This window comes from Uloborus diversus, chromosome 2 (assembly GCF_026930045.1).
Source record: "Uloborus diversus isolate 005 chromosome 2, Udiv.v.3.1, whole genome shotgun sequence".
Classification (NCBI taxonomy): Eukaryota; Metazoa; Arthropoda; class Arachnida; order Araneae; family Uloboridae; genus Uloborus; species Uloborus diversus.
The window spans coordinates 164,768,537-164,794,127 of record NC_072732.1 but is presented as its reverse complement, the minus strand read 5'-3'; the positions used below and the strand labels follow the sequence as shown (position 1 = coordinate 164,794,127).

The window sequence follows — 25,591 nt, the reverse complement described above, 5'->3', positions numbered from 1 at the left end:
TAGTAATTTGAGCATTTTAAATATCTATTAGTAATTGTCCTTTGTGTACAAAAACTTTCTAGTTTCTGGTATTTTTGAAGCAAATATTCGCGATGTTTTTTTGCTGTGATTATGTTGTTTTTATATATATTGTGTTCTGAAGTGCTTTGATCATGTTTTTTTTTTATCTGAATTTTTCCTGTTGGCGCTAAAAAACCATCGCTGAGAACGATGTATGACATGTCGTCATACATAGTTTTCTTGGCGCCAACAGAAAAAAGTCGCCAAGGGTGGGGTATATGACGTTAGTTCCGTACTTTAACTTGGTGTTATCCTTCGCTACTTACTAATAATCTAGCATTTGTTTTAAATAAATTTATAACAAATTATTTCTCAAAAATTATTTTCTTTGTGACAGCACCGTACCTTCTTTAATACTTTTTTTTTTTTAAATTTTTTGCTTTCGGCGAAAAATGGAGAAAAAAATCATTCTGGCTATTTTATATAAAAAAAACTATTCTGTTTTTTATTACGCATTACAGTCGAGTCCCGACTTACGCGAGGGATGCGTTCCAAAACTCCTCGCGTAAGTTGAAATTTCGCGTTGTGGAAAAATATATGCATACAAATTTTTTAAGCATACCAAATACTTTTAGGCACTTATAAACACCCATCAAACTGCTCTAAAGCATTCCTTAACCAATACAGTTTCTTCCACAAAGAACTGAACTTTTACTGTATTTAAAAAATAAACTGTTATTCAACATGAAATACTTAAGATGCACAAAATTAATGACTGAAATAATTTTAAAAATGAGGTTACTAGTGATGATTTATGCTCCAAGATCAGATCGTTATTCTCATATAATACATTTTTAATTACGCTTCACTTTTTATTTAAAACGTTTCAATTTGAGGCTACATCTCCTCTACCTGATCTTTATATTAATCCACAATGCAAGAACGCGCTTAGCTTCCATTTTCATAATTTTTAATTTGCGAGACTGCTCTGCAAGCTTCAATATTGAAACTAAGTTCTAAACTTTCACGGACATCTTTTTGTTTTGACTTTTAATTGTACATATGGAAGATTCACTCATACTTATTGTCGCGCTATCTTCGACGTTTTGTAATTGTTCAAGCATATCGAGAGTCTTTGCCTTTTTTAATTTTTTTATCAGAAACTTTTTCTTCATATTTTCAAACTTTAGATGAAGGTGACACTAAGGTGCCATTATGGTTATTTGATGCACTAGACTAGTTTGGCGTGGGAACTTTGACTGTCAGTGATGCTCAAAGGGACGTAATAACATTCACGAAATCAATATTTAGTAGCCAATAACGAAGCTGATACTTCCATCTAAAAAAATTCATGTTGTGGGCGAAAAATTCGGGTTTGCTCTAAAATTCGTTACTCGTGAAAAACTCGCGTTATAGCAATTTCGCGTAAGTCGGATCGCGTTGTACCGGGAGTCGACTGTACTTCTATGCATGGCATCCCAAAATACAGGGCCATTGTCTCAGTTGGTTAGAGCGTCCTGCTAATAATGCTTAGGTTGTAAGTTCGAACCCGCGTAGGACGAAAAATACCGTTTTATTGACTTACTAGTGGTACCCGCATGGCTTTGCCAGTAATAGAAAAATTAAAAGGTCTTTTAATTCGCCTATTTTCTCGCCAATTGACTTGTACTTATGTTAAGGTTCCACGTTATGATCATTTCGTATTTTCCTCGTCCATCTTATGATAAGTTTGTTCCTAAATTGGAATAGAAATAAAACCCCATCGAATTTTCGAAAAATCGCCTAGATGTGCACACCCCCAAGCTACAAAGTAACTTTGTGCCAAATTTCATAAAAATCGGCCGAACAGTCTAGGCGCTATGCGCGTCACAGAGATCCTGACAGACAGAGATCCAGACAGAGAGAGATCTTGACAGACAGAGACTTTCAGCTTTATTATTAGTAAAGATTTTCGTTCTCCCCTCCGTATGTACCTAGGATGATCCATCCAGTTAGTTCACTGCAGCAAACCGATTTCCCATATCTAAGTTATTTTCCAAGCTATTACATCATATTATATTAAACAAACAAAAATCAAAAACATAAAAAAGTCATTTTACCTTTTTCATTTCAGGTCCTGTAATAATGGAACGTGCTAAGGCGCCACAAGAAGTCGTGTCCTGTGAAAAAACTGACATTGATGATTGCATGGCGAAACTTCAAACTTTCCTCAGGCTCACATCATTACCATTTACAGCTAAAGCAGAAGAATTAGATCAGTTATGCGAGTGAGAACTGTTTCACTACTCTAGATAGTAACGTGTTTCATATTAGCTAGGCATAGTGTGACTCTGGTAAAAGAATGCTTGACCTTGAATGAACTCATTAATTTTTGAATTGAAAGAGGAGGTATTATTAGATTGCCACAACGCCACTAATCGTTATCTCAACCCAAATCAACTTTCTTCACCTTTATCCCCCACATACGAGAAAGGAGGAAATAATTCGTAGTTTTTCCCACGGAAAAATAGATTTTCTCGCTGAATCTAAGCTGACAAACAGGAAAGTGGGTTCCCTTCGTTCTGGATGAAGCTGTAGTAGTTTTGTGGCAATCACATTTTGTCATCGCTTTAAACCCACGTTTTCAAAACTACAAGTTGTTTATCTTACGTTAAAATTGTGTTAGTTGAGAAACGGTTTTTACAGAATTCATTAATTCTTAAGCAAAATTTACAGGGACTTAACGACAAAAGCTTTCACCAAGCCAGCGATTTTGCGAATGAATTTGGCAAAAAAAGTCCACTATATATCTTTGTTTGAAACGAAAAGCTTTGAACTTTTTGAGCTATTTAGACGGATGTATATAAACAAAGTAAAGAAATAAAATAAATAAAACAAAGAATCGGTTATTTTCATTGTTTCTTCCAGGGTTTAAAAAATCGGAAAACCCTGATTGCAAATGAACTTGATAATATCAGTAACTCAATATTTTACTATTTTCTGGCTACAATTGAGTACACCACTTGTGTGTGAGGTCAGTAATTACTCTCCAACAAATATAAAAAAGTTTCTGCTGCTGTTACTGGTTGATGTTGTTAGAGAAACTCTTAGGAATTTTAAATATTGAATTTTAAGAAACATTAAACGCGCCACAGTCAGAAATAGAAAGCTATGGTTTTTGATGCATTTTAAATAACGTGAATTTGTGTCATTAATTCCAGACATTTTTAGACAATGAATGCAACTTGTTAGCAACTTGTTTTCATTTCTTTCACGACTTTTAAGTACACCAATAAAGTCAACTTAGATAAATGAAATTCTTATGCTTCAAATAAATTATTTCAATCTATATTATTATTTCTTTAGCTTTCCGATGGCTTTGTAAGATGAAAAAAATGTCTAGTTTAAACAAATATTGTTAACTACGTACTAGTTTACATAAATAAAACACTGCAAAATACAGTAGAAAACTATTGCTTTCTTCGGAATTGGAACAGTTATGTTAACACAGGATCTACTTCGTTAACAGACGCAGGAACATATTCTTAAAATTTTTCAATACATTAAAATGCTGGACTAGATGAAAGTTTAGTCCTCGGTTCATGGAAAAATTTAACTCATCCTTAAGTTCGCCCCCCCCCCCTCTCTCTCTACCATGTTTTTTTATCCATAAAAAATATTAAATTACGTAAATATATTTATTTAAAATAATATTTCTTCCCAAACAAAAAATTCTTTAAAAATACAAATGTATATTTATTTAAAAATGAAAATATTTAATCAAGTGGAACGTAGAAATGAGCCTACGTTTAGAGATTTTAAATAATTATGGTACACATTTTTTAAGGGAGGGGGATTTTAAATTTTCACCAAGGGTTTTCGAATTCTCTACCGGCATGAATCTTCAGCCCGGAATATTTTCGAGATCAGTGACATTTTAGTAGGAATCCCACTATCCTAACATTTTAGCTCTAGTGATTTTGAGTTTTAGAAGTATAACATTTATTCCGATTACATGAGTGCTTAAATGATCCCATTTTTTTAAATCACTCTTCATGAGTTCAGTAAACTGAATATCAGAAGTTATAAAACAAAAAAGTATAAAGGAAGTTAACCAATGAAAATTCTTCAAAATAATTATTACCTGTGCAGCTGCGGTGATAGACTATATAATGCGAAACTGTGCTGGTCTCTAATGAAGCAATTATAACATATTGAAAAAGAAACAACTTTTCACACATCATGTCTGTTCAACCGTTTCTTGCAACTGAAAAAAAATTTAAAAAGAAGAACCAGCGAGATAATGGCTTAAAAAAATCGTCTGAGTGGCATTTATTCATTTCAATGCAAGGCTAAACTCAAGCAACGGAATTTCAATTCTCGCTAAATGCTCACTGTCTGAACAAGGATTGTATTGGAAGGCGAACATCCGGTTTACAGGCGCAAATGGACGCATCTATTAGTTTTCAGGGCTGTCAGCTTTCGCAGATGCATGTTAGCCTCTAAATTAAGCAGAATCTCATTCAAATGAGCGGAACACGAGCATCTAATTTTTACTTTTTTTCCTCATTCAGACAGACTCGTCTTAACTGGGCACTTGCCCATTTCATACAATCCATGGATAGGCAGACATGGATTTATTCCACTTTTCTTTTTACTTGGTTTCAAAACAATAGGGGTGTTTCCTTCAGTCAAAAGCGCTACTTTTAGTCACTGAAAATTGATAGAAAGAGCAAAAAAAAAAAAAAAAAGATGGAGCCAGAAAACACTTATTTTTCCAACATTTAATTATTATTATTATTATTTTTTTAAATCTCAAAATTCTAAACCAAAATGTTTGACGATGTGACGTTACAAGTGAAGAAAGCCATCTTGAATAGGAGAGCGCGGTTTTCTTTTCTGGCAAGATGCCGCCTTTTGGTAATTTTTCACTCCGAGCAATTTTTGCGGCACGAAAATTGTTAGTAAAAAAATATACATTTGGCGAAGTTTGGCAATGCCTCGAAACTTTATTCTGGTAACCCTAGCGACGTGTTCACTTGGTCGTTAGCAGCAAAAATGAAAAACTGTACGTCTTTTAAAAAAATTTAAAGAGAAGAAAGTCAAAATTGAGAAAAAAAAATTACCTCATCGCATGTTTTCGACAATGCTATTTCCGGAAAAAATAATTTTAAACGTGCTGATGTATGCATCACATGACTTCCTTTTACTCCAATTTAAAGCCTCGGAATGAGCGAAGAAACACTTTAAATATTTTCACCCTAAGTTTGTTGCGAACAGAAGCAAAGAAAACGTTTTATACAGATAAATTTTCGCAATATTGGCAATTTTAATGTGATTCAATAGTTAACTCTTTAAATATGGCCAAATTAAAACCAGATTTTAAAAAAGGGTCAAATTTGTCGCCAAGTTGGCGACAAAACTTGGCGACCAAAAGCTTGGCAATACATTGCCAAGTGCTTGCCAAATTGTAGCACCACTTGAGTTTACATTGAAATTAACAATGATTTTACCCCAAAATAATGTAAGAGACCCCCTTTGGAACATCTGAATGCAACCAAAAGAGAAGGTGCACAACTAGACCCACTTGGAGTCTACGTACCGAATTTCAACTTTCAAGACATACCATTCATGATTACACACATACATACGTATATACGGACGTCAAGAGAAAACTCGTTGTAATTAACTCGGGGGTCGTCAAAATGGATTCTACAGGTGTCTATAAGTTCTTAGGCATGTAGGGTAGACCGACCAGTGAATGAACAGTTAAGCACAATTTTATTTTTTAAAAATTCCTAGTAATTTTTAATTCTATACTATACAGATCGTGATAGCTAAAACATTTTAATTGATCTATGTAAATATCTCTAAAAAATCGCGAGAACTTGAATGGTATCGCTTCCAACTTTTTTAGGTGTCGAAAGAAAAAATGACAACGACCCAGTGAATGAACACCTCGAACCAGTAAATGAACACAAATTGGTCCAGTGAATGAACATGATAAATTTTGATTCAAAAAGAAACTAAGTTTCCTTGAGATCTATCTATATAATTCTATCTATATCTATTTATCTATCTATTTATTTATATAACTATCAATATCTATCTATAAATTTATCTGTCTATCAATCTATTTACCGATCTTATCTACTTATCTATATATCTATCTACTTATCTATCTATCTTTCTACTTATCTATTTATTTACTTATCTATCTATATATCTATATATCTGTCTATCTACCTAACTATCTACCAATTTATTATCCTAATCAATCAATCTATCTACATCTATCCACCAATCTATATCTATCGGTCTATCTACCTGTCTATATATCTACCTACTATCTATCTCTATATCAGTCTCTCTACCTTGCTATCTATCTCTATATTAGTCTATCTACCTATCTATTAACCACTACCTATCTCTTTATCAAAAAAACTATCTACCTATTCTATCTCTACATTTATCTACCTATATATCTATTTACCTCTTATTTTTTTATATATCTGTCTCTATATCCTCCTCTATCTATATACAAACATGCATACATACATATCTATCTGTTCTCTCTTTTTGTATATATATTTCTATTTCTCTATCTCTCTATCTACCTGTCTATCAAGAGAGATAAAGATATAGAAAGATAGATGTAGGTAGGTAGGTTAATATACAGATAGATATATAGACAGATAAAAGATAAATCTCAATAAAAAGTGCATTATTTACAAAGACAAAAATGAAGAAATTATAAAATATATAATGAAATACATAAATAAGCATATAAAACTATCTGCATTACAAAAAAGTACGAAAATGAAAATATCTCAAAGAAACTTCAAATTTCTTTTTAAATCAAAAGAAATTTTGCCATTGTTCATTCACTGGGCTTTCGCAATTTTTCGTACCCAGTGACTGAACACCCCTCTACCTGAAAATCTATGCACTCTACATTGACTGAAACAATTTAAATCCATAGCTTAAATATGTATACTTAATTTTTATTTCGTAGAGTTAAAAAATAAAATTTATCGATAAAAATAATATGTATCAAAATAGTTGTTAGCACGAAACCAGCCTTGTTATTTTGAATAGAGAAAGAACGATTCACGGCAGTAAAAATTTCAATTTTTTTGCAGGATAAAAATACGTATCAAAAGTAACCAATCAGGTGTCAGATAGCTTAAAATATCAATAAAGAACGCTTTTGTAGTGAATTTATTCAGAAAAAATTTTTGGAAGCTTATTTTTTTTAAAAAAATGACGCGCTGTTCATTCACTGGTCGGTCTACCCTATTCTCGTGTGGTCGGGTTGAAAAAAAAAATCAATATTCATCCGGGGGCGATCAAATTGGAAATTAAGGCCGATTTTTGAGTGAAACTTTTTTCGCGAATACAATACTTCCTTTTTTGTAAAAGGAAGTAAAAATGGGAAACAACCCGATTGTATTTTATCGTGTTTATTTCCCTTACTTTTTATTTATTTATTTAAAGATCAAAAGGAAAAAAAATCCTAACGTTTAATATGTTTATTCTTATCGTACGCTAGGACAACTTGCACTGTGCAAGTTTTTTTGTATTTATTAAAAATACTGCTTGAACGAGTTTCTACGAATTAAGACTTATGACTAATCAAGCACACATCACATAATACAGCAAAAGACGAATGTATCAACAAACGCGTTGCGTCTCATTTCATACAAATACCGAATCCACCAGTCTACCGATTTATGACATGATTACTTATTCACATGGTTCGAGTTCGAAATTAATTACTGTTTGGTTTCCCTTTATTTTTATCCTATAAGTAATAAAAGCCTTTTATCTCCTCCAGAGAAGCTGCTAGTGGATATAATTGCACAGCTGGAATGTTGCGTTCCAAAGACTGTCTTTCTTCTACCGACAAGGATTTAGTGCCCATATTCGTGGAAATGGCAGAATACATGTTTTTTATGCTTTGTGGAAATGGAGCTGGAACTCCAGGATACTTAAAAGAAGGTAATTTACATGCAAAAGAGAATTTATGAAATTGTTTATTCATGATACACACTTTTGTAAATTGCCAACACAACTTTTAAAGCCATGAAAAGCTAAATTTTCTTTTGTCCGTGACTTAAAATACGAAATATTTTCCCCCAATGCTAAGATGTCTATTTGCCAAGAACATTTATTCATAAACTACATAATGTGAAGTTAATAATGGCGTTAAATTAAAACTGTTTCCTTTTTATGCTAAGGCTTAAAAAAATGAATAATATTTAAAACATCTACTTAACTTGAGTAAAGCACAAGCTTGTTGACTTTCCAAGAACTCCTACAAATACCTGCACCATACGAAGTATATCACTTCGTATGGAATTTTCATCTAACTTTTTTTTTTTTTTTTTACATAATTTGAAAACTCTCGACTCGATTTTTGATGGCTTGTTCGGATGTATTTTCATCAATAAGCTCATTACTTTTGCATTGAAGAAGTCGTTCTTTGTAACCCCGAAATACGTCTGTAGCATTCTGCAATTCGTGCTATTTGACGTTGTTACTTCTTATTTTACTTTGTATGCACTAAGGTATTCTGTATGCACTAAGGTATTCAATTTCTGATTGTTGATTTTTCCCTTCAATACTCATCCTGATTTCAATTTTGGAATTGCAATTTTAAAAGCATATTTTTTTTCCAATTTCATGTATTTAATTATATTTGCTTACAAGGACAAGTAGAGTTAGTATGATAGTGATGGCTGAAATATAATAGCTACTATTCAGCAAGTTTGTGGACAAATACACCAACTGTCACCATTTGAAAATTGAGGCAGTTCATCTTGCATTTGTTTGCAAAATTAAAACTGAGATCCTCGTGGAATTCCTAAGTGCTATAGTTTCACTCCTTTCGATATTTACGAGCTCTAGTGCAGTCAGAATTTTCCGCTCAGTTCATGACGAGCCAGAATATTCTCGTGGGGGATGGTACATAGCGGTTCTAACATGTATACATACCAGCATACTCAGATTGGCAATATGGCTTAAAGCCATCACCCCCCTCTCGCTACACCCCTGTTTATGTTCACTTTTACTCTTCTATGTATTCCGTATTCTATATTTTCTTAAAGTGTCACTGAAATGCTTTTTAAAAGTGTCAAGATTTGGCCTATATACCAGTTAGATCATCTGGTTGGTAGATTTTTTTTATCGTTAAAAACGTCCTTACTCACAAATTGTTTGTAATGGCGAGGATATTGTAATTGCAAAATACGAGAAATGTTTTTTCAGCGTCGCCTTGTAAATGGAACAGTTTTCATATTTCATGCTTGCTGTAACAGATTTTGTAACAGAAATCATGCTATTTTATAAAGAGATTATTCTGCGAGGAGGATGAGCTAAAAAATTGGTCCTAATTCTAGGAAGGTGTTTCAACGAAAGGATATTTATACGTTTTGATATTATTACTTTTAGATAAAGAAAGACCTTACGGGATTTTTTCAGTAAGTTACCGCCCTATAGCCGGTGCTAAGGCAGAAATGCACGAAACGACAGTTCTCGGTTGGAATGATTGAGCTGGAGGTGCATTTTGTGTACCTTTCGGGATTTTTTTTCAAATCACTCGAACAGGGGGACCAACGTTTTTTTTCAAAAAGTGTCGCTATCTGAAGAAAAAAATTTACGCATGAGACTTAAAAATTTTTCAGAAGCTGAATTTGTGTGTTGTGGCCACCACGAAAGTTTCTTCTGTAACTTTCTTACGGTCAGATCTTGCGTAGAATCCTAACTTCTACGATTTGGCGTTTTCAAAAGATTTAAGTATACCACGTTAGAGCAATTTACTGCCTCGGTGCAATTTTAAACCTAAGTACAGTAAGATAAATAAATACCTTTATGCTGAACAGTAAAGTAAGACAAACAACGTTAGAAGCAAATGTACAAATTTGTACTTCTTCTAACGTTGTTTGTCTCACTTTCCTAAGTACAGTGGCGGAAAAAAAATTCCCAACCAGAAAGACTTGTGCTAGATAAATGAAATTCGGTAGGCGTGTTTATACATCATATCGATTGAAATTTCCCAATTGGCGCATAAATGTGGCACTAATAGTGCCACTCAGAACTTTTAAATTAGGGTTGCTTTAAATGCGTGCTGTAAAGTTCGTGAGCGTTATTTTTCTGCAAAATTCGACGTATTGAGTTGATGTTAGACAAGAATGTCTTGAAAAAGACTAAGAAGCCATTATCAACAGCTCACCGAGTTTGATTGAGGTCGTGCAATAGGGCTACGAGATTGGATTTTCTTTCAGCAATATTGCATAAAGACTTGCTCGGAATGTTTCCACTGCGCAGGATTGTTGGGAGCATTGGTCCATACTGTCTCAAGAAGTTAAGGTTCCGGGCGGCCACGTGGCAGTACCGAGAGGGAAGACAGCTGTATCCCGCGTACGGATGTCGGGCATTATACTGGGTCTACGGCAGAAATTCGACCTGCAGTTGGTACCATGGTGACAACTATTAAAAATCGGTTACTTCACGGACAGCGCCGAGCCGAGCGCCCATTAGCGTGTATTCCACTGACACCAAAGCATTGCCGTTTGCGACACCAGATGTGTCTAGCCAGAGCTCATTGGAAGACGGAGAGGAGATTCGTTGTGTTTTCTGATGAAAGCAAACTATGCCTCGGTGCCAGTGATGGCCTTCGTGTATTGGTCAGAAGGAGAACTGGTGTACGCCTGTAAACAAACTGTCTGTGGCCTAGACTCACTGGACCTATACCTGCAGTAATAGCCTGAAGAGCTATTTCCTATGACACAGCGGGGCACTTCCCTAGTTATTCCAAACACATTGACTGCAAATTTGAACGTCAGCCTAGTATTTCAACCTGTAGTATTGCCATTCAGGTTCAGCGCTCAAGGGGTCGTTTTCAAACCGAATAACGTTCACCCTCACACCGCTGTTGCAACGTAACGCACTTTACAGAGTAGTGACATGTTACCTTGGCCTGCGAGAATACCATATCTGTCTCCAGTTGCGTATGGGATAGCCTTGGGCGACAACTCCACCATCATCCACAGTCAGCACAGGCCGTCCCAGTATTTACATGACAAGGGCATTAAGCATGAATATCCATATCACAAGTGTCATTCGATACATGTATGACACAATGTAGGTAGGCCTGCAGGTTTGCATTCAAAATTGTAGAGGTTGCACCGGCTATTAATGTAACAGCATTTAACATTTGAAATGCATTTTCATGAGCTTAAATTAATCTATGATCTTGAAAAATTTTGAAAATTTAAACAATTAAACATATTTACTGAACCAATGCACTGTCCAAATGTTATTGCCCTACAACAATTTTTTCTTGCTGTTGGGATTTTTTCCGTCAGTGTATAAATACTTTGTTTTAAAAGGATAACATTAGCAGGCTCTATTAAATTTCAAAATAAAATTCTGCTTTTGAAGATTGTATGTCTGCTACAGAAAATGAGTATTTAATGGCGGAAGAAGAGTTAAACGGAAAATTGTTTTCGTTGTTGCTAGAAAAGCTTCAGAATATGAACTAAATCAATAGCAAGGGTTAACTTTTTTTACTAATAGTCAAAATGGTAACACACAATAACAACTAGTTGAACCTTTTTCGATCTTCTTCTAAATAGAAATGGCAGCCAAACAGCGTTAGGAATTTGAAATTATGCTAAATAGCCTCAGAAACTGCTAGAAAAACCTATAATTATTTTCAATTTAAAAAAATCAATTCGTCTTTGCGCTTCACTGTTAATACTCCACAATGTGGCACGCGTACCGTGGGTTAGCCATCCTTGTACTATACCAAAAGAAGAATATTTATCAAATACATTTTCTATGGCTATGAAGTATTGCAGGATCAAATACTGTGGGTGGAAATGCTATGCATGAATATATACATTTTTTTCTTCTTAATTGGGCTGCGTTTGATACCTTAGCCTTTAGCAAACCTAGTGTGATCACCCCACATGGCATACAGTCTTTCACGTAGTACCATTAAGGTGCGGATGTCAATGGCACGGAGACATTTGACGCCACTTTTTCCACTAGATGGAGTTATCTGGGTTTCTCCTCTCCAAAAAGGCTTAAATTTTAACACATAACATAAGGAACATTTTTGAGTTAGAGCGTGCCTTCATTCACACCCTGGGATATTTTATTCTACGGCAACCTTCGTTTCGGTTTGTTAAATGTAAATTAAAAAAGCAGAGGGTATATTTTGCAATTTGTATACAAAAACCAAATAAATGCAGCTTTCCTTCTAACATTTTCATATATTAAGACAAATCTTTGTTTATATCAATAATTTAATTTTCTTTATATGTTGTATGTATTAGATATTACATTGAAGTCTTTATATTTCTTTGCCATTTTACCAGCTTTTTTGAAAAACTCTGAATGCATAATAAAGAATAAGGAGAGCATACAATGCTGTGCTCGGGAAAGTCACATTCCAGACCTTCCAATTGTACGTTTTGTTGAAGAAAAAACCAAAGGGCTAGCAGAAAAACAGATTACTGCTTGCTGGTAAGTGTGACACATTCTTTTTGATAAATTTCAGTACAGGTTTTCTAAACGCTGTAAAATTTCGAAGTATAAAATAAATCCAAGTAGGGTAAATGACTAGTTAGTGGCACCCAACCATGGCTGTCATCATTCCAAGCTCATCAGCTTGCGAGATCGAGATTCTCGCTCACGTGATCGGCTATGACGTAGAAATATCGCAAAGTATATAATCTACTCGAACCTGGCCGCAAGATAAGTTCGAGTAGATTAGAATGCTACTTTGCGACATTTCTACGTCACAACCGATCACGTGACCGAGAATCTATCTCGCAAGCTGACGAGCTTGGAATGACCGCCCACTGTAATGGGAAGGTTGGCCGTGTATTTTCAATATGGAGTTTTTAATTGGTATTCCAGGAACACCTTCTGCGGAGTATCAAAATAGCATTTTTCAAGATCATTCCCACCACACTTTTTGTTAAACTTAAGGTTTCATCTACATTATAATTCATAATGTTAATGCTTCCTAGTCACCGGTTGTGATTTTTTTTTTCTTTTTGCATATAAGTTTTTGGAGGCTTTCTTCCTTAAGGACCTCAGAGTGCTTTTTTTTTTTTTTTTAAATCAAACTTCAGTTTTATTACTACATACACAGTCTTTACCTTTTGTCTCTTTCCATGCGTACATTTTTGCCATTATTTAAGATAATGGGATCGTTTCCGAAATTTTACAAGTATTTTTTTTTCTATAAGACCATGCTTGAAAACAAAGGATCTGACCTTTTTTTAAATAATTTGAAAAAGTTTAGCATTTTTAAAAAAATTTAATCGAAGCGCAGATTCAATTTCTTTTTTACGCTTCTGCTCATGACATCACAAACGATGAAATGACATTCACCGATTCCATTAGGGAAGAGCAAAATATTTAATTCGCTGCGCCAAAGTACATCACTTGTGACGTCATAAAAACCACGCCTTATTTAAAAAATCGGACATTTTAAAAAATTAATTAAAAATTAAACGTTCTGAAAATAAAGATTTTCCTCGCTCCAACTTTTTTTTCTTTTGCTCATTCTATCAACTTCAGTGACTAAAAGTAGTACTTTTGACTGATGGAAACAACTCCATTAAGATCTTTTCAAACAAATACACCCATTACTAATCAACTGAAATTAAGTATTTTAGTTATGAGCGTGTGTGACCATAGCAAATTTTTCGGTCATTTCTACTCAAAATTACTATTTAGATTTGATAAAAACTTCAGCTAAGTTTCTGGAGTGTGCACGGAGGGGGGGGGGGAGAAGAGACATCTGTTGGCCCGGGCCCGAGCTTGAAGGGGGCCTAATATTTTCAAAACTAGGGGTAAAATATAAGGATAAACAATATGGAGGGAGCCGGAAAAGTTATTTGTAACGGGCCCCGAAATTTCTGTGCAAGTCCCTGCTAAGTTTGACAAACGATAAATAAATGCAGCAATGGAATAGCTTTATTTTATTTTTTTCATTTTTGTTCATGCTGTTTGTTCTGCGATCAGTTTCAAAAGTAATTTATCTGTTATTCATTTTTGATTTTGTTGTTGCTCGAATAGGTAAGTCAAGATATTTTCAATTTGGATTATATTGTAAGAACAAAACGTTTTTCAACATTGTTATTTAGATGTCTTTAGTTATTACACTATCCTGTGATTTCCTGTGGGAGCGAATGTATGTTCACTAGGATCACCAACTGGAGTTTTTATTTATTTATTTTTTGAATGATTATTTTTAAGAATATTTTATTTGCTACTAGCTGTACCCGACGTGCGTTGCTACGCCAACAAAAAAAAAAAAAAAAAAAAAAAAAAAAAAAAAAAAAAAAAAAAAAAAAAAAAACATCATTATACTGATTTTCATGACAATCGGTTGAACGGGACAGAAGTTGCTACTCTGCAGTGCCACCTGGTGGCGACTGGCTTCAATGAGCATATTATGCACCTTCTCCGTGGAAAAAAAAATATATATATAGCAATTTTCATAATAATCGGTCCAGGTATCAAGTGAAGCCGTGACTATACTCAAATTTTGTACTCACGCAGTTTGCAAGATCAATCAATCGCTAAAAATATCAAATAGAAAAAGTTTTAAATCCCCCCGTTGCATGAAAAGCCATAAAACAATAAAGAATTTATTTGTTCAAACTCAAGAAAAATGGCAACAGCTAACTTCTTATTAATGAGATCTTTCACGCGAATTAATTTCTGCAGCCGATAATTTTATTCGTATTTATCCAATGGATTGTGACTTAAATTGGAATAAAAAAGGAACTATCAATCGGATTTTTTTTCGAACTGGTCTATAAACATTCCCAGTACCAAAAATAACAAACGGTGAAAAATTCAGCCAAATCTGCCGGGTAGTTTTTTGAGTTCATAGATGACATTCAAACATTCATTTTTATATATATAGATTACAGCTATGCACATTTCTTGCTACATTCATTTGTTTATTTTTTAATTGCTTTATTAATATGGTATCGCTTTTGAACTGTTCCGATTTTGCAGTGTGAATGAAATTTTTTTAAAGCTATTCTGAATGTTATGCAAATTTATAAATTTTAGAAAAATAAAGCAATTGACAATAGAATAGAAGAATAAAACTTAAAGAGAAAAGGGACGAATAATTAAAAACTACTAGTATGTTTATAAACACTCCCCCACTCTTATCAACATTATTGAAAAATCCTCTTAAAATTGGTTTTCAGGGCTTCAATTTCGAGAAAGTTTCGGCAGAGCTTTCGAAAACTTTTGTTTTCTTATCATAAAGGTCGGCTATGATTGCGATTTTAGAGCTTCAATTTCAGAAAACCGCTTTTCATCCAACCGTAGATAGCGTTTTTAAGACTTAATTTTAAAAATTTCCCTAGGGCAAGCCCTAGGATATCTTCTTTCCTTAAATTACCACAGATAGTCTAAAACTTCGTTCTTAGAACTAAAACTTGAAAACAAAGGAGAGCCCTCCTTAACACAACGTTGACTATCTACAGTTGCGCTTTTAAAGTTTCAATATTGGAAAATTACTGGGAAGGGAACACCAAACCATGTATCCCCCTAACATCACCAGAGATCGTCTAAAACTGTAGTTTTAAAACTACAATTTCGAGAATTTTCGGGGGAGGAAACCCCGGACCCTCTATCAAAGTGGCAATAAATTTCCGTTTCAAGATTCATATTGTATACATCTAGTAATGACTCCATCCCAAGCCAGAAAGTTGAATATACTCTCCCTGTAACTATTCATACGTTAAAAAAAAAGTGTAGCAAAATTCAGGGGTACCTAAAATTTGTTTACACAAGGACTACGTTGTAAAATTTGGGAAGGCAAGATGGGTCACACAATCCAACAATATTTCAGTTTGTTAGCGCTCCCCCCCCCTGAATTTGACTAGAAATTACACTCTAAAAACTTATGTGTCACCCCATTCGAAAGCGGGAATTTTTTTTTTTGGGGGGGGGATTTGTGCCATTGAGCTTGGGGGGGATGGGCACCCCTGTTAAGCGGTTAACTTAATAGTGAAAATTAATTTAAAAATCAGTAAAATCCTATTAAAGAAAGATACAAATTATTTCGAAATGTTTTTCATAGGCAGATGCTTTCTCTTTTCTACATTTCAACTGTATAGAACTTAAATAACCAACTTAACTAATGTGTAACATTTATATTAAAAAATAATTAGTTAACTTACCTGTCTTTTTATGTATTCTTCCATATTTCGAAAATTGTTTTAAAAAAATGGTTACTCTATTACGCGGAAAATCTAGCAAATGATACTGTCGAAGTAACACAATATTTACCTTTTTCCTCGTTCATCATTGGTTCAGCGCTCTCGTACATATAACGTCATTTCGCACGCTTCGCCGATAAAGATGAACGCCGCTTCACCTATAAAGATGAAATGGCCTTTTATTTTAATTTATATTTTTGCACAAATGTACAAATATTAAATCATGATATTTTTCTCGTAATAATACAGCTTCATTTTGCAGAAAAATAAAATTTTACGTTTTGAACTTCTACCGTGGTAAAACTTAATTTCTAGCGATATTTTTTGAGCTGTACCACGGATTAATCGTCTTAATTCGCAAGTAAATTGTTTCACATTTTAGCGTACATTTTATAGTTTTGTGACTTAAGAAATCATTCGCAAAAAAAAAAAAAAAAAAAGAATCGCTGAAAGTTTCTCAAAATAAATGGTTGATGTTTTTTTTAAACACAAGATAAGCCTAATTATTGATTTTTTTAATGGCTATGTTGGTGACTTCAAGAATCATGCCACGAAAAAAAATCATATTCGAAAGTTTTCCTAAGTACCTTATGCAAGTTTGGCAAGATTCATGATCCCCCACGATAATACTAATGTACCAAAATTGTCTTTTTTAAATTGCTAGAAAGCACTGACTTACTTATGGAATTAGAAATACGCTATTAAAATGTTAAAAAAGATATGTAAAAAAAAAAAAAGACGCACCAAGAGAGTTGTCAGAATGAAGCAAAATTTTACATACGTGAGGACAGCATTGGTATAAAAAAGGTATTCCAGATTGAATGCAAAATGATCATTAATTAGAGAGAAAATCTCAAATGAATGGAGGTTTTAGTACCCTTTCGAGACACCTCTAGCAAGAATTCACGAGGCGATACTGGCAAGGATTTAGGGTTGAAAGTATTGCACGATGTGCTACTTCATCTCATATCACATTTACTGTAAAAGCGCCCCTAGTTCGATCAAACTCTTAGGCCGTCCACCTTTTCGTTCAAAGTGATCTCAGATATGCTCTATCTACGATAAATCAGAAAATTGAACAAGTCAGAAAAGTAATAATTTGTTCTTTATTCCATACCTACCCACAACACTACCCCCAGCTTTGTGCGAGATGTGAAGCGAAAATAAAAACGCACTACTAGAGCGTTCACAACAGATCCCCGCATGTGTACACGATTGTTGCCATTGCACAAATTTAATCTGGATTCGTCGCGAAAGTCGACCTGGATCCATTTGGTTACCGTCCAAACTAAAGCGACACTACTCCAAATACAGAAGAGAGCGTGAGAACCCTGATCCAGCCTTAGTTTTCAGCGACAAACCGCACCTGCAGCTCAGGTGATAGTTTCGGGTGCCATGGCATAGGAAACATGGTCACTCCCAATATTAATCACAACACCGTGACAGCGTAACAGCACTTATGTGTCATGCTTTTCTTTCATATGTGTTGGGACTCATGACAGCATTTCCAGGAGCCATCGTTAAACAGAGCTATGCTCTGTCTCGCACAGAAATAGTGTCGGAGCGAGGCCTTCGAGATAGGAAGGCCATCCAACTAGCAAATGACGTCATCGTTCGTCGATCCACAATGATATTGGGAAATGAGCACTTCGATTAGTATTTTGGTTTAATTATTATTGTCTTCTATTATTTTAATAGCATTAAAAGTTCTACTTTTTCATTTGAAAACATAAAAAGGAACCGATAATCATACATTAAAAAATACACTGAGCTTAATTCATAGTATTTTACATAAAGACATTTATAAGTCTTACAAAGTATTCAAATACCTAAACACGATTTTATTTTACAATCATGTTAAGTGATAAATAAACACAGTTTTATTTTTCATTAGAAATTTTTTTTTAACTAATCGCATTTTCACTACTCGTATATTGTATTGAAACATTAAGTCTTAAGAAGTATTCAAATAAATAAATGAACTTTCATTTTACAATTACATCAAAACAAAAAATAATATTACTATTGTATTTGAATAAGAATTAAATGAAATTTTAAAAAATAAATAAACATTTTTACTTAAGAAAACGGGAAACATGACTGCAATATGTTTCAAAGACATGACATCAAATTAAAGTACATAAATACCAGAGTATTAATGTTAACTTAGCTGAGCAAATTTATGCTTTTAAAAAGACGTGAATGCTTGGGTGCCATCCCCCAAAGTAGAGGGTGCCCTACCCCCTTCAATTATGAAAAAATTCAAAAAAAAAAAAACCCCAAAACATCTCCATCTCCCTTAAATTTTCAAGGGCACAGTTATTTATAACTATAGCCGTTGAAAAGCTATCATTACTATGAGACTATGATTCCGACCCCCCCCCCCTTCGGTAGGCACTCTCGAAAAATTACACAGGAATTCAACTTGAAAATCGTTAATTAAAGAATGAATGATACATCATGAATACTGTATGTTGTACATCAAAAATATGTATTCAATATCTAAACAGCCTTTTTTTTTTTTTGGAATTCGGCTACTTTTCCATTTTCAGCTTTTTCTGCAGCTAATGATTCTTGTGTGTGTGGGGGGGGGGGCTTTAATTGTTCATCATTTTAGGTTTTGAAAAATTATTTTAAAAAGCATTAATTGATGACAAAGTAACCTTTTTCAAAAAACTTTTCATAGAATGATCATTTTAGCAACTTTCTTTAATACTTAAAACCTCATATATGTTAAATTTAGATCAACAATTTGCTGAGTATACTCTTTTAGGAAATCAATGTGACAGTTTTGTGACAGGGGGAAGGGAGGGGATAACAAGAAGTGTGACATCACGCGTTGTTTATGACAATATGCTCATGTTGAACAGCGTTACATGTAACAAGGAGGAGGGGGGGGGGGATTTTGTTCAAAAGTTTGTAACATACTTTATAGACAGCCCTTTAATTCAATTTTCCTGAAAGCTTATTAACAGAAAACCCAAGGAGTTCAAAAAATATGTAGTTGAAGACATTTTGCCATTTTTAAGCATAAACAAACAAGCATAGAGCATTTGGCAAAAACACGTTGTGTATCCACTGCTCAAAATTAATCTTTCGCAAGCCCAGAAATTATGAATACCGTTAACTTAACCACAATGTGTGCATAAATATCATAAAACTTAAAGACAACAGTGAAAAAAAAAACATATATATATTTTTTAATTTACGCACAGAACCAGCTTGTTTGAATAACATTGCAGGGGCGTAGTTGGGGGGAAATGTTTAAGTATCGAACCCACGACCTCCGGCGTTCAAATCTAATCTTTTATCTCAGAACTACGGAAGCCCATCAAGGAATGTTTTTTGATCAAAATAACACATGCTAGCGTATGAAACAATTTAATCGAAACCGAAAATATAAGATTAGTTCAGTTAAAAGCCTGTTTCAATAAACTTGTTCACATTTTTACTGAATATCAACACCAAGTTACGCTTCTGATAGCAACAAGTATATTCGCAGAAAATTTTGACATATGTATATTGTCAGTTTGGAAAATCCATTTCGAATAAATGCGTGTACAAAGTTGAAAAAATAAAGAAATAAAAAGTTGCAAGTTAACCGTTTCAAATATTAAAGCAGTATGCTGAAATTACAAATTACAGACAAAGATATCGGAAAGGAAACTGACAATTGTTTGTGTAATGGAGGAAAACTTAAGTAATCTTAACTGCATAAAATGTAAATTTGTTTATCTGAGAAAAGTACTTACCTCCGAACTTTAAAATTTATTCCATGAGGCGCCCAGCTTTTTTCTTTACATGCAGGTTGTTCGGAAGCGGAAATCGCTGACTCACTTTTCACTCAGCAGACACTTAAGATTTATATTATACATATATTTTTTAATTGCCTTTGCATTCCGGTACGTGGAAAGGAAGAGATAAATCCAACAGAATTGTATTCAAAAATGTGCATCCGAAGTTACATATTTCCTATTTCATCTATATCAACCAGAGCAAGCAACACTACTGGTAAACTGCACTGTTTTCAAAGTTTCGCGCCAAGTTCATAGATCGACGACTGGTGGCGTAACGAAGCGGGGGGGAGGGGAGTTGTCTGGCCTGTTATCACGTGGGTCTCGGTCGGAGGGCTTCTTCTTCCACATTTTCATCTTTTCTAGCCTGATCGATCTCTTAACATCACAGATTTAATATATCTGGGACCGATTGGCATGGTAAGTTAGACAGCCTACCAGTTTGATCTAACCAGTGAGACGTTTAACGCAACTGTGGTACGAGAGGACGTAGGTCATCTTACGAGACTTATACCGCAGTGCATGCTTGTACCGCCTCGTGCATTCACCACGTTAGAGGTGGCTCAACCGAGACCCACGTGATAACAGGCCAGACAACTCCCCTCCCCCCCCCCCCCGCTTCGTTACGCCACCAGTCGTCGATCTATGAACTTGGCGCGAAACTTTGAAAGCAGTGCAGTCTACCAGTTAAACAATAGTGCTTCTTGCTCTGGTTGAAATAGATGATATAGAAAATAAGTAACTTCGGCTGCACATTTTTGAATACAATACTGTTGAATTTGTCATCCTTTCCATGTACCGGAATGTAGAGACAATTAAAAAATATATATATAATATAAGTGTCTGCTGAGTGCAAGTGAGTCAGCGATTTCCGCTTCCGAACAACCTGCATGTGAAGAAAAAAGCTGTGCGCCTCATGGAATAAATTTTAAAGTTCGGAGGTAAGTACTTTTCTCAGATAAACAAATTTACATTTTATGCAGTTAAGATTACTTAAGTTTTCCCCCATTACACAAACAATTGTCAGTTTTCTTTCTGGTATCTTTGTCTGTAATTTCAGTATACTGCTTTAATATTTGAAACGGTTAACTTTTTATTTCTTTATTTTTTCAACTTTGTACACGCATTTATTCGAAATGGATTTTCCAAGTTGACAATATACATGTGTCAAAATTTTCTGCAAATATACTTGTTGCTATCAGAAGCAACGTAACTTGGTGTTGATATTCAGTTAATATGTAAACAAGTTTATTGAAACAGGCTTTTAACTGAACTAATCTTATATTTTCCGTTTCGATTAAATTGTTTCATACGCTAGCATGTGTTATTTTGATCAAAAAACATTCCTTGATGGGCTTCCGTAGTTCTGAGATAGAAGATTAGATTTGAACGCCGGAGGTCGTGGGTTCGATACTCAAACATTTCCTCCCAACTATGCCCCTGCAATGTTATTCAAACAAGCTGGTTCTGTGCGTAAATTAAAAAAAATATATATATGGTTTTTTTTTCACTGTTGTCTTTAAGTTTTATGATATTTATGCACACATTGTGGTTAAGTTAACGGTATTCATAATTTCTGGGCTTGCGAAAGATTAATTTTGAGCAGTGGATACACAACGTGTTTTTGCCAAATGCTCTGTGCTTGTTTGTTTAAGCTTAAAAAGGGCAAAATGTCTTGAACTACATATTTTTTGAACTCCTTGGGTTTTCTGTTAATAAGCTTTCAGGAAAATTGAATTAAAGGGCTGTCTATAAAGTATGTTACAAACTTTTGAACAAAATCCCCCCCCCCCCCTCCTCCTTGTTACATGTAACGCTGTTCAACATGAGCATATTGTCATAAACAACGCGTGATGTCACACTTCTTGTTATCCCCTCCCTTCCCCCTGTCACAAAACTGTCACATTGATTTCCTAAAAGAGCATACTCAGCAGAATGTTGATCTAAATTTAATATATATGAGGTTTTAAGTATTAAAGAAAGTTGCTAAAATGGTCATTCTATGAAAAGTTTTTTGAAAAAGGTTACTTTGTCATCAATTAATGCTTTTTAAAATAATTTTTCAAAAGCCTAAAATGATGAACTATTAAAGCCCCCCCCCCCTCCACACACAAAAATCATTAGCAGCAGAAAAAGCTGAAAATGGAAAAGTAGCCGAATTCCAAAAAAAAAGGCTGTTTAGATATTGAATACATTTTTTTGATGTACAACATACAGTATTCATGATGTTGTATTATTCATTCTTTAATTAACGTTTTTCACGTTGAATTCCTGTGTAATTTTTCGAGAGTGCCCACCGAAGGGGGGGGGGGTCGGAATCATAGTCTCATAGTAATGATAGCTTTTCAACGGCTATAGTTATAAATAACTGTGCCCTTGAAATTTTAAGGAAGATGGAGATATTTTGGGTTTTTTTTTTTTTTTTTTTTTTGAAGTTTTCATAATTGAAGGGGGTAGGGTACCGTTTACTTTGGCGGATGGCAACCAAGCATTCACGTCTTTTTAAAAGCATAAATTTGTTCAGTTAAGTTAACATTAATAATCTGGTATTATGTACTTTAATTTGATGTTATGTCTTTGAAACATATTGCAGTCATGTTTCCCGTTTTCTTAAGTAAAAATGTTTATTTATTTTTTAAAATTTCATTTAATTCTTATTCAAATACAATAGTAATATTTTTTGTTTTGATGTAATTGTAAAATGAAAGTTCATTTATTTATTTGAATATTTCTTAAGACTTAATGTTTCAATACAATATACGAGTAGTTAAAATGCGATTAGTTAAAAAACAATTTCTATTGAAAAATAAAACTGTGTTTATTTATCACTTTGTTTTAACATGATTGTAAAATAAAATCGTGTTTAGTTATTTGAATACTTTGTAAGACTTATAAATGTTTTTATGTCAAATACTATGAATTAAGCTCAGTGTATTTTTTAATGTATGATTATCGGTTCCTTCTTATGTTTTCAAATGAAAAAGTAGAACTTGTAGTGCTACTAAAATAACAGAAGTCAATAATAAATAAACCAAATAGGTTTATTTAACCAAAATATTAATCGAAGTGCTCACTTCCAAATATCATTGTGGATCGGCAAACGATGACGTCATTTGCTAGTTGGATGGCCTTCCTATCTCGAAGGCCTCGGCTCAACAGGGTACTAAAACCTCCATTCATTTGGGTTTTTCCAGTAATAAATCTTCAACTCGCTTTAATTTATAAACAGTTTATTACATTTATAATGCGCTTACTGTCTGTTCTCGAACTCCGCGACTCGCAGCTGCGAACGGTTTCAATTGAAAAAGGGGTGATGGTTTAAGGAAGCGCACTTCCCGGTGCATTACGTTTTTGCTTGCTCGTTACTTTCTTCTTGCTATCACCCCTGTTTTGATAAAATCAGAAGAGACCTGACGCATGCGCAAATTCGAGTAGGGTTTCTCGTTAAAATATCGGACAGTACATATGTTTACAACGTTTGTTAATCTCGTTCGTTTCATTCTGACACTCCTTCTTGGTGCGTCGATTTTTTTGTCATAGGGTGCATTTTTTTAATTTATAGATAAAGAATTGCATAAAAGAAGTATACTTAAACATATCTTCCATGGAATATAGAACTATTTTCTTTCTCTTGTAGTCCAGTAGCGAACTTCCTCAAATGTGCAAGTTCTAAGGCAGAAGAGAGCTGCGGTGAAGTTGCCGGAAACTTCACTGCGGAATATATTCAACGTGCAACTGGTGAACAACTCCAAGCTGTGTGCCAAAACATGCCTCTCTACCCCGAGCCCGACCCGAAAACGTGCCAGAGTAAACCACCTGTCTGTTCTGGCGGCAGTCAAGCCCCGCATTTAAGTTACGAACTGTTGATGTTTTTATTTGCTTTCTTGTGTTTACGCTCACTTTACGTGCATTGATGAATCAATGCAGAGCTATCAAATTCATAAACGAGCATTTTGAACATGTGTCGCATTTTCACTGCTAATTTAAGCAAAAAAAAAAAAAAAAATCAATTGATTTGCATCAGCTTTTCTTTATTTTCTTCATTTATGTTTGAGGACAGATAATGATGTTTCAAAGATTATTTAAGCAATTTAGTGTTAATTCACTAATGCTTATACAAAATTAACACTTGTTTAGAAATTTATTCTGTAAATTGGGATCAAAACTGATTTCATACCATAGGGCTTTAGACTTCGAGTTTACTATAAGATATGCTGACAATGAAATTGCTGATGCTCTGTATTATCACAGTAATTTCTAGGGAATAATTAATCATTAGCTGAGAAAAGTATCAAAAGGTTTGCGGGAGATCAATATTAGTGAAAAATGAAAAGTTAAACTTTGTGAAATGAGAAGCTTGGTGGAAGAAGCTAACTGAAAAAAAAAAAAAAAAACAATTGCTAATAAGTTCAGACTGAATTCGCGGAAACGTTTGAAACACAGTTAAAATATAATAGTTTGCTTTGTGATCTAAATTCAGTATTTATTTATTTATTGTCTTTTTACCTACTGACACATCAGAGAAATCTCTTCAATTTGTGTGGTGCTAAATTTGAAGGCTCAACTCTGTGCAGTTCGTTAAATTTTTTTCATGTCGTTACGTCTTTTTTTAGACAGCCTGCGTAATACAAAAAATAGCAATGAAAATCCAAGATAGACATACAAGCAAATAAGCGCATAGCAAATAAAAGGTCACGAAGTAGTTTTGAGAACATTGAATAGTTAACGAAAGAAAATTAATAATTATTAAGAAACTGTTCTCAAATTAATCTTTCTTTTTTTACCTATTAAAAAACTGCAGATTACTTGAAATAGATCGTTTTAACTTGGGCATCTGGTGTTGTAAGTACTAAATCGACTTCATATAAAATTCGCCTGCGTTGGAAACATTGACTAATTTTTTGTGTAATGATACAAAATAAGATTTGAAAATGAGTAAACAGTTTGTTGCCTACATCAAAATTTGTATGTGTATTTTATTATTTTGTTCCAGCTAAGATATTTATTCTGGTTTTCACTATTTAGTTTTTCGAGCTTTCGTTACTTGGAAAAAATGTTTTTGAAAAAAAAAAACCTTGTTTGTGGAAAAATTTTGTAAATTGGTTCACGGATATTAAAAAATAAAGATTTCTTATTGAATGTTTCTTCTTTACTTAGCATTACCAAACATATGTTCTTATAAACAATTTTTTTTTTTTTTTTTTTTGAAAAACTCGTTGTCCTTTTTTTTTTGTGAGTATTAAGCTACGTATGTGCAATATTTACAGTATCTGCAGTACATGAACATAATATAATTACTAAAACAGTCGTACCCGTTCGACTGTACTTTTCACATACGAGATCAAAAACTATAGTTTCGCAACACACAGGTTCAAGGCATGGTGTTGTTTAAACATGGTGAGCTAAAATAAATTTTAAAAAGGAAGAAAAATTTTCGAAATCAAGCCATAGAATCGCAATACTACCTTTGGTTTTTCAGATAAACGTAACGGTAATCGAACCTTTTTTTTTCTTAAGGTATGAGGAAAAAATTTTGCATTAATGAAA

The 25,591-nt window shown here is 33.9% G+C and overlaps 1 protein-coding gene across 2 annotated transcripts in view; it reads left to right on the top strand.

Annotated features, from left to right (window-relative positions):
- LOC129216120 (uncharacterized) overlaps positions 1 to 25,183 on the top strand; it is an 80,514-nt gene extending 55,331 nt beyond the window's left edge. For both annotated transcript variants that reach the window (XM_054850276.1, XM_054850275.1), the window contains 4 exons: positions 2,114 to 2,267; positions 7,817 to 7,980; positions 12,366 to 12,513; positions 23,682 to 25,183. In XM_054850276.1, the coding sequence (XP_054706251.1) occupies positions 2,125 to 2,267; positions 7,817 to 7,980; positions 12,366 to 12,513; positions 23,682 to 23,958 (732 nt within the window). In that variant the 5' untranslated portion in view covers positions 2,114 to 2,124 and the 3' untranslated portion in view covers positions 23,959 to 25,183. The remainder of the gene's footprint in view (positions 1 to 2,113; positions 2,268 to 7,816; positions 7,981 to 12,365; positions 12,514 to 23,681) is intronic.
- The last annotated feature ends 408 nt before the right edge of the window (positions 25,184 to 25,591 follow it).